The 18194-nt window shown below is 45.7% G+C and overlaps 1 protein-coding gene across 5 annotated transcripts in view; it reads right to left on the reverse strand.

The window, feature by feature from the left end:
• Positions 1-18194, reverse strand: part of Mgat2 (alpha-1,6-mannosyl-glycoprotein 2-beta-N-acetylglucosaminyltransferase) — an 88347-nt gene that overhangs the window by 41179 nt on the left and 28974 nt on the right. For all 5 annotated transcript variants that reach the window (XM_087350917.1, XM_087350915.1, XM_087350918.1 and 2 more), the window contains exon 2: positions 5838-5957. In XM_087350917.1, the coding sequence (XP_087207043.1) occupies positions 5838-5839 (2 nt within the window). In that variant the 5' untranslated portion in view covers positions 5840-5957. The remainder of the gene's footprint in view (positions 1-5837; positions 5958-18194) is intronic.

Genomic DNA, 18194 nt, shown 5'->3' on the forward strand with positions numbered 1-18194 from the left:
CAAAAATCCGAGACTCCCCAAAGGCCGCTCCATAAGGCCTCATATTTCAGAGGACACACACACACAAACTTCTAAGTTACATTCCAAAACGCAATGGCGGCAGTAATTGCAGTCGAAACAGTGTAACTGACAAATGACGACTTCGGTTACTACATAAAAGAAGACCTGAAGATATATAATATAATAATAATAATGAAAAAATACACTTAATCACTCCTCCTTCGTATTCGGGCAGTCCCGGGTTCAAAACACGGTCCGACAACAGTCTTATCTGGCCAACGTTCTTTGAAGTTTTCCTTAAGATTTCACAGGAAAATGATGGAATCGTCCTTAGAACAGGCCACGACTAATTCCACGCACTGTCCCTTTTAGAAATATTTGGAGTAATTCCAATTCCGAAACACGAAGACGGCCGTCTTCATACTCACCGCAGTGGTTACGTAAGGTCTTACTTAATTTCAACACATTACCGTCTGCCAAGTCAGAGAACGCTAAATATTGCTGATAAATTTGATTTCACAGCAAATATTATTATACAGGAAAAAAATTAAGTGTCTCAAAGAACCATTTTAAATAATTCCGACACATTATCGACTCCCACTCGAGGGTAAGATTTAAATTAGCGCAGATTTAAAAAAAAAAATATGTGTTTAACCGCGAACAAAAACAAGAGAGAAACGCCATTACGTAGCAACGCGCGCCAACACAAGAACTTTGTGACTGATGTAATTACAGGCCACAACACCACAAAGCCACTCTTCAAAGCGCTAAATTAAAAATGCAGCATCCCAGCCCGCCCTCTTTCTCTCGCTACTCGAAATACAAGACACATAAGTGTCACACATATACAGGGTGTGCATTTTAAAATGCAACCCAACAAAAACCAATTTCTACGGTAACAAAACAGACGAATGTCTCAGGACTTCGTCCATGACGCCTCGTCTTCACCTGCTGAATTTAATATCGGCTGTGCTCAATCTTGGATTTATATTATCAGATGACTGCTTAAGCTGGCTAATCACTTCCGAAATACAGAAATATATTATTAAAAGAATAAATATCTAATTGGGAAAGGATACATTATACTTTCCTCCAGAGGTGTATGTTAGCGGCCAAAAGTTGGCACCCGTGAGCCACGTCAGTAAACACACAACGCGGTATAAGCCTTCTTATTCTTCTTCTCTAAGTTGCAAAAGTGCTGATTCCGAGCTGTGTAAAGATTTTAATTACACACAGAACACAGCGCTGTCTGCCGGGAAATAAAACCAGTCTTCTTAACACAGAGTGGCGCTGCTGTCATTAATAAAGTGGTTACTCGCGGGTTAAGACAGCTGCTAACGGCCTGCCTATCCATCCATCAGCCACCACAACAGAATCTGATGTTTAAACACCATTAGCAACGAAGTTCAGAGTTGCACACAATTTTCAAACAAATCCGTACATTTTAACAACAAAAGCAGTCTTCCGGGCTGTACACTGGTAGAATTTTTAACAAAGTTTCGGACGTCCTTGCTGCCTCCATCATCAAAACAGGGCGATGTGTCGCTACAACCCAGAAGATGACCATCTTTAAAAAATTGAATTTCTCATCTACGCCATGCGTGCGTCTTTGTCTCAGTGTATCCCGTACTCTAACGCAGTGGTATTCAACCTCTTTTGTTCGCGTACCCCCAGATATAATTTCTCTTCAACTTTGTACCCCCAAAGTTGTTTGTGTATAATTCAAGTTATACATAGTATATAATCTACATCTAAAATAAATTAAATAAATTAAATTACTGATTATTCAGTATATTCATAAAATAATATATATTTTTTTTAAATTTCACGTACCCCCTAAGATGTCTTCGCGTACCCCCAGATATAATTTCTCTTCAATTTTGTACCCCCAAAGTTGTTGGTGTATAATTCAAGTTATACGTAGTATATAATCTACATCTAAAATAAATTAAATAAATTAAATTACTGATTATTCAGTATATTCATAAAATAATATATATTTTTTTTAAATTTCACGTACCCCAGCTTGAATACCACTGCTCTAACGCCCAGGGGCAAAGTTCAGATTTCAAATGTCAATTTTATATTACGCGTAGGTATCTCAGTTCGTGTGTCAGACCTCGAGTGATTCTGCGCCATGTTGACTGGCACTGTGACACGGGCAACCTCTTTACAGGCGCAAACTTTTGTTTCGGAGTCAATTCCGTGTCGGGCAGGCTCCACCTCCTACGGCAGAGTCTCTGACTGACATTCGCGTCTTGAATTATTTCTGGAACCTGTAGACCTAGTCGATAGAGCAGTCTTTGTCGTGACATGCCCCACACTTCAATAATTCTGCGCATGCGCGTATGGTTAAAATTGTAGTTTCCTCTCGCGGAAAACGCATAACTGGAAGACCGAGGACGTTATGGGGTGTTCCTGAAGATGGCAGTCGGATGTACGAGGGCAGATGATACCGAGTCCCGCTTCCAGGGGCAGAAACCTGTTATTTCAGTTACTTAGACCACGTCTTATGACGAAACATGGTCCGGGGTGGATTCGCCTTCATCTGGGGCTTCTGCAGGGCGGACGGTCTGTCCACACGAGATCACAAAGGCGCTGTTTCTTCGTTTGAGAGGTGCTAACTGCCTCCATACTTATCGCCTAGAAGCTGGATCCTGCGAGGACCTCTGACTTCTACCTGACCACCCAGAAGACGGTCGAAAACGGACAGACAGAAACAAAGAACGGCAGACGAGCGCACTGCTGGTTGCCGCAGCGGTCGAGAGACACTTGACGTAACGGCCTTCATGGAATTTAATTATGAGGTGATCGGGGAAGTCTGCCTGTTCTAGTGACCTTGTTCCAGACCCCAGTCTACGAGAAATCACAACGCGAGGAGAGCCAGGGGAAGGCAGCAGATTCTACCTCGACAATTATTGAACTAGTGGTTTGCACCTCCAGGTCGCAACATTTCGGAGAAGAACATAATCGCCATCCACATTCGCGGTTGAAGTGAGATTTGAGATTCTCGCAGCCCCTGAAGATGGAAACTGTATGTATCTCCGAAACAACCGATCTACCTACGAGTACCCACAAAAACAACACGGATACCGTCAAAGGAGATTCAGGGCAGTCTTCATCCGATACAGGGACATAATAATCGATGCTGTTGAAATATACATCGATAATCCACACGCGGCCCAGAAGTTCACTCCGTGGGGGCAGAACGCAGACACGGAAAGTCTAGTTACCGCGTTCCTCCGAAGCGCTGCTTCGCTCCCCGCGTTACGACGACGGGGCCAATCTCTCCACACCTCCGCATTCACAGCCAAGCCTCCGGATGATTAATGAACAGCTCATGACTTCGTCAAGGCGACAAAGATGTGTGCCCCCAGATCGATTTCGTTTCAGATCTGTCTACAGCTTTGATTAATTGCTGCGTGGTGGGTGACCCGCCGAGCCAAACAGGTGAGCAAACCGTGGGTTGAGTGTCCTTCGCGGACCGCGAAATACTCCACTGGTGATCAGTCTCGGGTGAATATCACGGATGACTTTTGTAACGCGAGTGAAGCAGAGACTGGCATTGAGAAGTTCGATGGCGGTACGCTGAAATTTTGTTTTGTTATTACCAAATTTTCCGAGGTAAATTCTGATTATTCCGGATAAAATGGGGAGAAAACCGGTTCAGATAAAACCGGTTCGGATAAAACCGGTTCAGATAAAACCGGTTCAGATAATACGCAGTGTCAATTAAATTCTAAAATATGTGGCATATTTCATCTCCGCCACACATTTTGTCCGGAGAGACTGAGGAAAGGTACGAGAAACCTCGGTGAAGACGGGTAGTGATTCCAACCCGTGACATTCTTCGCAAAAATCACGACGTATTACCGCTCAACGGCGACATTAGATGAAAACTGTAAAACGACGTTCATCTGGTTTGGATACCGCGACAATCCTCTGGCACACTTGGACGTCTGCCCCCGTCGCTGTCTTCGCAACAGCGAAACGAGGTACGTTCGCTGTCACCAAACTTTGTCATACGAATTCAGGACTTCGCGTGTACCGGACGGCCAGAGGCCAGGACTGTCACACGTAGAGATGGAAAAGGTACCAAAACAGAAATGCAAGTCCGGAATCAGATAAACAGTTTCACGCGAAACTAGGCTGGTTTCCTTTGTAGCAGAGCGTTGAACTTAAACCACTTCCGGCACTGAACATTCATTCCACCTTCGTCTGCTGTGTCAACAAGCACTGGCCCTTACTGTGGCGCAACTCAGGGTTCCGAATGATCACACATGTAGGCCCGGGGGGGCAACTCTCTTGCTTCGTATTCGGGAGACCACAGCTTCGAATCTCGGTAAGAATACCAGATAAGCCGCCACGCGTGGTGTTTGTACTCCGTTCTCTTCAGCAAAAGATTAGAATACGATCTGATAACTTCGCCGTCCTCCGAAATTAATTCACAAATCACTGGGCTACCTCGCCCCTCACAATGTCCTGCACATTACGAGATGAAACGTTTCAACGCCGAACACGTGACCCGCCCACAACGAAGACAGAAAAAACTTATCTCGCGTCTCGTCTGCCGGAAGCCGATAGTTTCCACAGTCGATTAAGTGTCGTTGAACTGTGCAGTGCATTCTGGGCGCACTACAACGGAGCTCCTGGCACTGTACGTTTCTTAACGCGCGAACAATGGATCTCGACAAACAACGGTGTCATCCGGGCATTCTGTCTTCGTCTCTTTAACCCTTTGAAGCCGAAGATCGTCTGAATATTATTTATGAATTCAGTCCGTACCGCGAAGAAAACACTACACCTCACCATTACAAAAATCAGCTGGTTAACCCTTTGAAGCCGAAGCTCGTCTTCATAATATTTACGAATCCAGACCGTACCGCGAAGAAAACACTTCACTTAACCATTAGAAGTCGAATCAGGCGGTACCACATAAGATTTAACAAAAGAACATCCCGGTCAAAGCCTTAATCCCGCGTCTTATTCTCATTCCTCCGTATTCTGTCGCGCGTCACACCGGGAGGACACGCACTGAGTTGACGGCATAAAGACGGAAAGCGAGACCTAACCTGCCCTCGATCGATAATCGAACACGCGATCTAAATATCCCATCGATCTAGTACCCGGTATCGATTCCTATCCAATTTTAAAATGCCGCCTGCAACTCACCTTTCACATTTCCCTCCAAATCGCGTCTCTGAAATTATCTCTTACCACAAATTGTTCTTCATTCCTTTCTCAAGAACGCAAACAAATGCAACGGCTGACTAATCGATTAGCCCCTGGTATATGTTAAGTATCCCTCTTCACACGCGGTGACGACGTACAGCACCGACAAATGGACCACGACTCAGATTTCTGTACTCTTCAACTGAAAGCATAACGAACTCAACAAAAATCTAACAACGTCCCACGGTACCTGCTACCGTAGCAGTTACGCCATAGCTTCATACAATAACTCTACATCCTTTATGGTTCGATGGTAATTATATGTACCATCTATTTAAAACACTCAATAACTCTTTAATTTTGTATAAGAGTTTTCGTACGATTCCCAGCGTAAACAGCGATTATTTCCTTAAACAGCGTTAACCAGTCGATCTTCGTAAAGGTGAAGTGTCGTGTTTTCTTCGCGGTACGGCCTGAATATTTAAGTAGAGCTTTCTTCTTGTGTCTACAAGATTTCTACGGCACACAATTCCCTCCACATATTCATTCGTATGTTTGTTAACTTGAACCAGGTCAATTTCCAGCCTTCAGTTACACACATTACCATTTAAGCTTCAAAACATTTGCTGAATGGGGTGTGGCCAAAACCACGTTTTTGTACTTACATAAGCTGAAACGCGAGAGACAGCCGTCAACATGTCTCAGAACTCCGACCCATATTTCGACTCCAAGCGGCCGGTCAGTCACACCGACGAGAGCCCGGCCACAACAGCCGACAGATCCACCTGAGAACAAAAGGACAGTCGCTTGTTAGTCGTCATTAACATCATCGTAACAAACTGTTCATTCCCGTTCATCACAAAGACTAACTGGCGGTCACTACATGCGTCCATCAACGTTCGAAGACGCCTCTACAAAAACTGCAGACGAATTTCAGTGACACAGACGAAATCCCAACTTTTTCAACAGGTTTTATTGGTTACCTGGCGTTGGTGAATTTAAATTCTTCCAAAGTAGAATTTACCTCAGCGCACGCGGGCTTATATCGGCGTTATGAAAACAGAAAAGAGACAAACGGAAGCAGCCATCAACCAAAACACAACTGAAGGAAGTGCAGGTCGTTCTGTCACCGGTCTCCTGACACGTCATGAAAGTTCGCTGATATTATCATGGAAGATTTTTCGAAGGTCAGTTACAACAAACAAGTTATTTGTCATGTGTCAGCGCTACTTTGAAGTATCTGTCATTTATTGTGAAGCAAACAACACCTCGTTTGTACTCAACACTGAAATAATACACAGGGTGTTCAAAAATTTAATGGTAGAACTTATAATGCAACTGCACAGAAAAGCTTGAACAGTTGGTGGTCGTTTTGAGCGATATGGCGGTAGTGCATTGCGCAAAATATCTGCGAGCGTGGGCTACATCACAGTACAGCCGTGAGAATGAAAAATAAAGAAAATGCGAAGAAACAAAAAGGTAGACTGACAAAAACATGGAGCAACGGCCCAGAAAACAACTATCTTCATTTTAAAACGGTGGTTATTAGAAAAATACTTCATAGCAGCATGGGTTTGACAAGGATAAATGTTGGCTGTAAGCCAATGATTTATGTCAATTGCAGAAGTGCATGTTCGCGTAAATAATTCGCACGCCACTGCACATTCAACAGATGAACAATACGAGGGTGGCTGCAATGTTTACTGGTTACTGTGACAACAACGCCACGGGTCAACAGACAGACAACCCCCACTGGTAATTTATCGCGGCGCCTGTCATCGGAAACACTCGTCCGTCACTGCTGACGTCCGATGGGAAACTGATTCAGCGTTCTGCGATCCACGAACACAGCCATGGGGACTCCTTGCCTGTACGTACGTCTTCAGATCTGCAAGTTTTCCTAAGACAACCGTCTTCTGGGAGGTTGCGGCGTGTGGGCTCGTAAAAACTGGATGACGTTTCGGAGTTTCCTACTACCTCCATCATCAGGGAGATTCAAGACAGCGTCAATTTCCGGGATGCTTCCCACGCCACTCTGACTCGATCGGTTTTAATGACATGCTGGAGACAGCAGAATCTGATTCGTTACAGGACTCTACAGGGCGTTCAAAACGTTTCTATACAACAGTTAAAATATACGACATGAAGGGACTGGCAACGTAGTTACTTTTTGTCTAGGTTGGTAGCACGGATTATGTGAACAGTAATAAATCTGTAGGATTTGACGTTTTCACGGCCGCGAGGCTGAAGATCGCTGTTTTCTGGGTTGTTGCGCCGTGTAGTACTTTACCGACGTTTCGGAGGTCGTAACTGCCTCCATCATCAGGGCGATCACTGATTACTAAATTAACAAAAGGAAGCCGAATACAGGCCGTGACGTAAATTACTGAGCGCCTCGCAAATTCTTGTTGTCATGGCAACAAATAAAAACTGCAATCACAAAGCACGGCGGTCCACTTGAGACTTCCTGTGAAGGTAATTTCATGACGCGGGCGAACGCCAACGAAAGAAGATAAGAAAGGAGAGGCGGCGTCTTCAGGCACAGACAAAGAAGGCGCGGAGAGCGCCGGAGGATACAAAAGATAAAGAATTCCACCCGCGAAAATAATCCAGTCCACTCACGTTGTTAGTAACTCGGACCATCCGGAGTGCTGTTTTTTTCCCCCAGCAAGTTTAAAAGTACAAAAAAAATGTCGTAATTTAACTCGTAAGGCCCCCAGACAGTAGACGCTCTTTCACACTTCTCCGAAACTACAAACGAACGCAATTCTCAACACCTCGAACACCTTCTTAAAAGAAACTGATAAGTTCCTCGCCCGTTATGGCACTCGAAGGTTCGTCACCGTGCTGACAAAATCCATTCGAAGCAAACATTTTCCCCCTCAGATACATTTTAATATTATCTTCCCGTCTCCCCTTCAGGTTTTTAACTTTTCTGTCCCTTTTAATTGTAACTTACAAATTTCTCATCTACCCCTTGCGCGTTATACATCCAGCATCACGGTCAGAACATCCAACAGAATTATAATATCGTGGCATGTGGCACCATCTTGCTGGAACCACGTCGCCAAGTTCTGCACTCAGGGAAGGTTTTCTGGCGTGCCCCATGGTCATATCTGTTCACCAAAATTCCGGACAAGATTCGTAATACGACGACGGCTGGGTGATACTTCAAACATGTGGCAAAGGTCAGAGGGTTGAATCGCGGTACCACTGACTGAACACTGCACGACCAATCGCGAACTCCCTTATTCGACCTCTACCTTCCGCTTCCTCGATTTCTTCTAGGTCAAGTCAACAAAAATTCAAAGAGATCAGATTGTGCGCCAGACTTGACCGAAGGGCCCATTAACCCTTTGAAGCCGAAGATCGTCTGAATATTATTTATGAATCCAGTCCGTACCGCGAAGAAAACACTACACCTCACCATTACAAAAATCAGCTGGTTAACCCTTTGAAGCCGAAGCTCGTCTTCATAATATTTACGAATCCAGACCGTACCGCGAAGAAAACACTTCACTTAACCATTAGAAGTCGAATCAGGCGGTACCACATAAGATTTAACAAAAGAACATCCCGGTCAAAGCCTTAAGCTGTCACATGTGAGGGGGAGAGAATTTATTTATGACTCTGACTAATTCGTCCGATTTAAATGAAATTCCAACGGGAAGTTGCACACGTGAAGAGACAATAAGAAGCTGCCAAGAGATTTCCGTAATGGATATTAAGCACGAAGCCCGAGACGTGCGCCGACAGCTTAGTCCTCCATCAAGGCTTCCTGTCACATGACGGGAACAAATAACTGCCAATAAATGCGACCCGAAAGGAGACTGGGTCTTGGGGCACACGAGAAAAATCACTCAACAAGAGCCCTTAGGGCGGTATCGCACTAGGATGCCATGGCAGCGACACCAACAGCGATGCCATGGCGTCCAGCTGCCAGAAAAAGACGCCAGACAAGCTGCCAGCTTTCGACGCCAGTCGAGCGAACAGATGGATCAACGTTATGAGATCACGAAATGAAGGGCTATTAGCAAGGAGAAAGTCCACTTTTATAACTTTTGAGAAAATGAGATTTTCCTTTATCAAAACTACATACCTGGAGTGAATTTCAATTCTGTAACAAAGAAATAAGTAAGAAAAATTCTCCATACACACACTTTGCACGTCCATACCATTATTGAATTTGAAATATTTCAATTCTTGCAAAATCACATGTAATATTACATGAACAAACTTTATTTAATAAAACATTATAAAAGCAGGTTTCTTCTTAATTCACGTTATTTGTGATATATAGATTGCTAAACAAAAAAACTTAATAATGAAGTTGCCATATTGGAAAGCGGCCCCACAAATAAAGCCATAGAAACACTTCTTAGCTAATTCTTTCTTTTCTACTGTAAATAAATCTCCTCCTCCAAATATTTCCACAAGTTCTACCCAGTTTCATTTTTTCAAATCCCGGTTTGCGTATTCAATAGCAGATGAATCCCATGGTCGGGATTGAATTTCAGTTATCAATCTTTCGGTGTCGAAATTATCCACGTTTAGAAGAAACAGAAATACACACAAGCACATTCACGCACGGACGTCAATGGACTGGCCTCAGACTGTCGTGTGATGTTGACTTGGCCTTGGCCGTGGCAGCGATGCCAGTAGCATTTAAACTTGGCATCTTGGTTGGCAGCGATGCCAAGTTGGAAGCGCTGCCAGACGGATGCCACGTGCGATATATGACTACTAAATTAATGCATTGAGTTTGGCCGAGATGCTGGCAGCTGCGCCATGGCCTCCCGTTGGCATCCTAGTGCGATACCGCCCTTAAGAGTGCGATAATTTCAATCTCCTTGATCCGCTGATCATCGCTCAGCGAGTCAAACAATGCCCCGTCTTTCATTGAAGCCGAATGTTCATAATGGCTTTCACAAAAGCGGGAAATCAACTGAGTAGGTGACTTACTATCAGATTCTCAATATACTATTTTTTTTAGGTTTATTTAGCAACGCTTTCGAACAACTTCGGTTATATTATTGCGTCACGTGATAGGATTAGCGAATCAGGAATTGAAAAAGTTACAGAAGGAAGATCCATAATTCTTCGTGTCTGAACACAACTTTCCAAAACCCTCCAATGAGAACCGTCAACTGTACGTGATTCAACGGGAAACTGAGACAAAATCCAGAAAGTAGGAAGTTGACATGTTAAGCCTAGTGGTAACTATATTTACCACTTGCTTTGATAATCAGCACCTCGGTATTTTGCATCAGCTGGTTTCATGCTATTCTCAGAATAAACAGCGATTATTTCCTTAAACAGCGTTAACCAGTTGATCTTTGCAATGGTGAGGCGTTGTGTTTTCTTCGCGGTACGGTCTGAATTCTTAAATATTATTTTAGACGAGCTTCGGCTTCAAAGGTTAAGACTGTTCTTTTTTAGAATAAAAAGTCTCTGAAAAGATTTCTGGATAAAACCTCCGAGGTGACGGAAGGAACGAAGGAGACACGGGCTAGAAAAAGTCAGACTGAGATTACAATGGCACGAACGTCGGTAACATGGCGTTGAAAGGCGCTGTAAGAAAACACTCGGTCCCCGAAGTTCTCCGGAAGGTGGATCTGCAGCCACGTCGAATAGGTCAGAGGCTACTCAGACACCTCACAGGGGAATTCACGGCGGACGAGTTCGAGAAGAAACTAGGGCGAGTCAGACGAGCACACAGCTCCTATAGTTACAACACAGAAACACGTCTCAGCTTCAAAACCGCCCAACTCACAACGAAGGGCGCTCGATTACCGGCTCTGGGGCAAACCATCCTCCAATCCGGTGAGGACCCGGGGGTTTTCTCTGCAAACGCGACTGGGGCTTCAAGCTCACCACTCACTTCCTGCTGCAGCGAGGTCTAGAATTCGTTAAGCATCACCTCCACGCCCCGTATACATCTTCACGGCGTTGTGAGCCACTCTGACCCACCTTCCCTTACTTTTACGATGTTCCGTCAGCTGTTGCCATGGTGAACTTGAGGCCAAGATGCATTATTTGGCCTTGCTGTTGGCTACGCGGCGGGGGGGCAGGGGGCCTGAAGAGAGAGGCGGTTTAATTACCACTGTAACAGTCCAAACGTGAGAAGCAGGCAAATCATTAGCACAAACACAACGGCCGTTTCGATGTGGAACACGCATTCCTCTCGTCCATTTGACGGGCGCGGACAGACATGAGACTACAATGAACTTCGCGGCCCAGGACTGTGCATGTAGAACGCATGGAAGCGATGAGAAATGCGTAGAAAATTTTCTGTCTGGAAAGCCGAACGGAAGGGATGATCGCCCTGATGACGGAGGCAGTATGAGCTCCGAAACGCTGGTTAATATCGACCAGACTACACAGCACAACAACCCAGAAGACAGAAATCTTCATACTCTGATGACGGAGGCAGTATGATCTCTGAAACGTTGGTCAACATCGACCAGACTACACAGCGCAAGAACCCAGAAGACGGAAATCTTCATACTCATTACCCTGATGACGGAGGCAGTATGACCTCCGAAACGTTGGTTAACATCGACCAGACTACACAGCGCAAGAACCCAGAAGACGGAAATCTTCATACTCATCGCCCTGATGACGGAGGCAGTATGAGCTCCGAAACGCTGGTTAACATCGACCATACTACACGGCGCAACAACCCAGAAGACAGAAATCTTCATACTCATTACCCTGATGACGGAGGCAGTATGACCTCCGAAACGTTGGTTAACATCGACCAGACTACACAGCGCAAGAACCCAGAAGACGGAAATCTTCATACTCATTACCCTGATGACGGAGGCAGTATGACCTCCGAAACGTTGGTTAACATCGACCAGACTACACAGCGCAAGAACCCAGAAGACGGAAATCTTCATACTCATTACCCTGATGACGGAGGCAGTATGACCTCCGAAACGTTGGTTAACATCGACCAGACTACACAGCGCAAGAACCCAGAAGACGGAAATCTTCATACTCATTACCCTGATGACGGAGGCAGTATGACCTCCGAAACGTTGGTTAACATCGACCAGACTACACAGCGCAAGAACCCAGAAGACGGAAATCTTCATACTCATTACCCTGATGACGGAGGCAGTATGACCTCCGAAACGTTGGTTAACATCGACCAGACTACACAGCGCAAGAACCCAGAAGACGGAAATCTTCATACTCATTACCCTGATGACGGAGGCAGTATGACCTCCGAAACGTTGGTTAACATCGACCAGACTACACAGCGCAAGAACCCAGAAGACGGAAATCTTCATACTCATTACCCTGATGACGGAGGCAGTATGACCTCCGAAACGTTGGTTAACATCGACCAGACTACACAGCGCAAGAACCCAGAAGACGGAAATCTTCATACTCATTACCCTGATGACGGAGGCAGTATGACCTCCGAAACGTTGGTTAACATCGACCATACTACACAGCGCAACAACCCAGAAGACAGAAATCTTCATACTCATTACCCTGATGACGGAGGCAGTATGACCTCCGAAACGTTGGTTAACATCGACCAGACTACACAGCGCAAGAACCCAGAAGACGGAAATCTTCATACTCATCGCCCTGATGACGGAGGCAGTATGAGCTCCGAAACGCTGGTTAACATCGACCATACTACACGGCGCAACAACCCAGAAGACAGAAATCTTCATACTCATTACCCTGATGACGGAGGCAGTATGACCTCCGAAACGTTGGTTAACATCGACCAGACTACACAGCGCAAGAACCCAGAAGACGGAAATCTTCATACTCATTACCCTGATGACGGAGGCAGTATGACCTCCGAAACGTTGGTTAACATCGACCAGACTACACAGCGCAAGAACCCAGAAGACGGAAATCTTCATACTCATTACCCTGATGACGGAGGCAGTATGACCTCCGAAACGTTGGTTAACATCGACCAGACTACACAGCGCAAGAACCCAGAAGACGGAAATCTTCATACTCATTACCCTGATGACGGAGGCAGTATGACCTCCGAAACGTTGGTTAACATCGACCAGACTACACAGCGCAAGAACCCAGAAGACGGAAATCTTCATACTCATTACCCTGATGACGGAGGCAGTATGACCTCCGAAACGTTGGTTAACATCGACCAGACTACACAGCGCAAGAACCCAGAAGACGGAAATCTTCATACTCATTACCCTGATGACGGAGGCAGTATGACCTCCGAAACGTTGGTTAATATCGACCATACTACACGGCGCAACAACCCAGAAGACAGAAATCTTCATACTCATTACCCTGATGACGGAGGCAGTATGACCTCCGAAACGTTGGTTAATATCGACCATACTACACGGCGCAACAACCCAGAAGACAGAAATCTTCATACTCATTACCCTGATGACGGAGGCAGTATGACCTCCGAAACGTTGGTTAACATCGACCATACTACACAGCGCAAGAACCCAGAAGACGGAAATCTTCATACTCATTACCCTGATGACGGAGGCAGTATGACCTCCGAAACGTTGGTTAACATCGACCAGACTACACAGCGCAAGAACCCAGAAGACGGAAATCTTCATACTCATTACCCTGATGACGGAGGCAGTATGACCTCCGAAACGTTGGTTAACATCGACCAGACTACACAGCGCAAGAACCCAGAAGACGGAAATCTTCATACTCATTACCCTGATGACGGAGGCAGTATGACCTCTGAAACGTTGGTTAATATCGACCATACTACACGGCGCAACAACCCAGAAGACAGAAATCTTCATACTCATTACCCTGATGACGGAGGCAGTATGACCTCCGAAACGTTGGTTAACATCGACCATACTACACGGCGCAACAACCCAGAAGACAGAAATCTTCATACTCATTACCCTGATGACGGAGGCAGTATGACCTCTGAAACGTTGGTTAACATCGACCAGACTACACAGCGCAAGAACCCAGAAGACGGAAATCTTCATACTCATTACCCTGATGACGGAGGCAGTATGACCTCTGAAACGTTGGTTAATATCGACCATACTACACGGCGCAACAACCCAGAAGACAGAAATCTTCATACTCATTACCCTGATGACGGAGGCAGTATGACCTCCGAAACGTTGGTTAACATCGACCATACTACACGGCGCAACAACCCAGAAGACAGAAATCTTCATACTCATTACCCTGATGACGGAGGCAGTATGACCTCTGAAACGTTGGTTAACATCGACCAGACTACACAGCGCAAGAACCCAGAAGACGGAAATCTTCATACTCATTACCCTGATGACGGAGGCAGTATGACCTCTGAAACGTTGGTTAATATCGACCATACTACACGGCGCAACAACCCAGAAGACAGAAATCTTCATACTCATTACCCTGATGACGGAGGCAGTATGACCTCCGAAACGTTGGTTAACATCGACCATACTACACGGCGCAACAACCCAGAAGACAGAAATCTTCATACTCATTACCCTGATGACGGAGGCAGTATGACCTCCGAAACGTTGGTTAACATCGACCATACTACACAGCGCAAGAACCCAGAAGACGGAAATCTTCATACTCATTACCCTGATGACGGAGGCAGTATGACCTCCGAAACGTTGGTTAACATCGACCAGACTACACAGCGCAAGAACCCAGAAGACGGAAATCTTCATACTCATTACCCTGATGACGGAGGCAGTATGACCTCCGAAACGTTGGTTAACATCGACCATACTACACGGCGCAACAACCCAGAAGACAGAAATCTTCATACTCATTACCCTGATGACGGAGGCAGTATGACCTCCGAAACGTTGGTTAACATCGACCATACTACACAGCGCAAGAACCCAGAAGACGGAAATCTTCATCCTAGCAATGCTTGGAGTGGTATACGAATTACCAACATTGAGACAAGCAATTCGATAAGAAATTTAGGAACGAAGGAATTCAATGCAGACGCAAAAAATCTCGCCTTCAGGTGTCGCACTTTCACCGCCGATCGAGAGGAATGGTGTCAGCGTTTCACTTGTGCGGGCGCCCTCGCCGATCGAGCGACAACAAACTTTCCCTCCCTTCACACGGCCGAACGACCACTTCCTGACAAAATAGACGTTTAGCTGCAAAACGATTTCCGCTTTCTTCGCTTCAGTTTCTGCGCCCAAATTCTGACCGGACGCTGACTTTTCAGTCTGGGGGATGGGCATGACCCGAGGGTGAGATTTCAGGTCCTCGCGCCCGCGAAGATGTTGATGATGGTCGTCAGAGGTCTTAACGCTGCGTCAGACCTAAAGACTGAAGATGATATCGTCGCGCAAGTCCATTCGTAGTTACAACCATCACCGAGTGGCGGAACGTATTTGAGGAATTGGTCTTGAGAATACCAAACCCACGCAATGTAAAAAAAAAATTACCCAAGATGAAATCCGTTATGTTTTTCGAGCATCAATCGGAAAACTGGAAGAAGATATGTTCTGTAAGCCGGGCGTATCGATCCCAGCCACGACGAGCGTCGTAAAACCAATCAACGCGTAACATTTATCCCAACCAACAGTTTTTAATATCGAAGACTTTTATTTCCCTTCGGGACGGCGCCGTCTGCTGATAATGTTCCAGCAGGTGGCTGTTTCCATGGTTACCTGCACCAGTCAGCCGCATGGGACGCGTTATCACATTTCCACGCCACCTCCGGGCTCCGGCCCGTCATCGCCAGGGTCATTAGGGCCACAGACGGTGACAAACAAAGGATTCGAATCTGTGCGCATTCACTAGGATCGATTCTGCAAGGTCTCCGCGGCGGAGAGGAAGATGATGGATGCTCTTCTGGGTTTTGGCGCCGTGCAGACTAGTCGGAAGATGCAAACTTTTTGGAGAAACATCCTTCTTCAAGGCTGAAAATGGAGACAGCATGTTTCTCCTCACGTTACCACGTGCCGACGAGTCTGCACGGCGCCAATACCCAGAAGAACATCGTAACCATCAAATCTCAAATTATTTCACGGCGTTGTTTAAAAACCAAAGTATACATAAATAATCTCGAAGGAAACAAACAGGTTAGGATCTGTGTGCAGACCGTAGGAAGACATGAACAGGTCGGTAAACCCTCCCCCCGAACACAGACCGATCACCCTAACAAACAACTCGCTGCTTTCGGCACTGACGTTGAGCTGGTATAGTCCGGGCTGTTCGAAGTCCCCGGACCGGTTACTCGGCGTCCTTGGGACCGCAGAGTGGAAAACACGCCAGGTCAGGAATTTGTCCTGTTGTGCTGTTGCAACACAAAACCGCGTATTCCTTTCTGCCTCCCACATGTTCCTTCGCTGTACTGATTTTCCTCGTGTTACGAAGATTTAACCCACAGAAACCAAAGAGAGAGAGAGAGAGAGAGAAGAGGAAATTTGTGGGGGAGAAGTGAGAGACACTTCGATATCTGGGGGGAGAAAGAGCATCTTATAGCTAGAAGGTCCCCAGGCAATGCCCGCTCGTCCTTCTGTTAAGGATAAAGTGAGAGTGAAGGCGTTAGTGTGATGATTGGCATAAAAGACGGAATTTTAAACTTTTGTATTAGAGAAAGCTGAGGCTATTAATTTGGAAGTTTAATACATAATTTATAAGTTCCTACTGAGGGGAGGGGGGGTAAATTTTGACGGCGTTAAGGGGTGGTAAATTTTGATTAATTTAAATCGGGAGGGCTGCATGAGAAGCTTGCAGTGGCAACTTGGAACTTGGGAACCATCTCAGCATTTGCTTCAAGACAGAGGAAAACCAAGGAAAAGCTCCTCTAAATAATATTTAAGAATTCGGTCCGTACCGCGAAGAAAACACAACACTTTACCATTACAAAGATCAATTGGTTAACGCTGTTTCCACCGAGAATCATATTTGATACCAGAAAACACATTCCGCGGACAGAGTGACGTCACTGAATGTTAAAAGAGATGGTACATATAGATACCGATCGGGTTTTAGAAGGTTAAGGGAGGGGATCGCGATATTTTCCAGACCCAGGGATACCTTAAATCCTTCTCAACGATTCACGGGCCTCACGATGCAATTTATTGAAACTTCGCCCTGGTTGCTAGGCCGCTACTCAAACTGGATGCGCAGAAGTTGTGCAGTTGTGATGGCGCATGCACGAGTCGAACGTGTGTTCATTCTGGAGCATTAATTCGAATCGAAATTGCCTCTTGCTGCTGGTAAAAGATTTTCAGACGCGTATCCTGCCAAGGAAGGGCGGAAAATGTTTGCAACAGGTATAAAACTGTTCTGTAAACCCTTCCTATCAAATAAAAACTAGCAAGTAGCTTTTTTTTTTGTACTGATGGCACCAAGACTGGGGGAATTCCAAGTCGGACAGCTTCCAACATAAACATTTAGCGGGAAACCCTGTGATGACGTCATCGACTAGCCTGACGTCACTGGGGAAGAATTAGCTCCCCCCCCCCCCGGAATAAGAATATAAAATAATTTACGAAATCAAAATCAGAAACTCGGGCGAACGTGAAGCGGAAATTGTAATTCCGCGGTCGCCGTCGAAGGTGCACCACTTTCTAGTCGGAAAACCAGACGGTGAGGGGCATCTCCCTCGACGCAGACAGCAAGATGAAAACCGAGCAGCGCGGCAACTGAGTCACCCCAAGGAATTTATTTATACGCTGCAGTTTAACGGTGGATCATCAAATTCAAACTCCGAACCTACGAAAATAAAACCGCTTTCCCCTCCGGTGGGGGCAATAAGGCCAATACTTTCTCCAGTCCATCATGACCTTTCGTCCCTCACAATCTTTGTTGCGCAACGCCAGGTTCCACAGAATCCGAGGCGCTGGTATCATCGAGCGTACGCCTTGCTATTTTTGCGACACAATTTGCCTTCGAAGCAAAACAAAGCGATGACAACAGTTTAGAACAAATATCTTCAATTTCTTTAAATTAACCAAAGCAAGACAAGTTTCATCGCCCTGAATCCCATTAGATGAAACTTGCACTTGTGAGGCATTGGCGGCGTAGACAAGATAATATTA

Source organism: Zootermopsis nevadensis, unplaced genomic scaffold (assembly GCF_977971745.1).
Source record: "Zootermopsis nevadensis isolate Lab colony 2312 unplaced genomic scaffold, Znev_1.0 Znev_ptg000017l, whole genome shotgun sequence".
Classification (NCBI taxonomy): Eukaryota; Metazoa; Arthropoda; class Insecta; order Blattodea; family Termopsidae; genus Zootermopsis; species Zootermopsis nevadensis.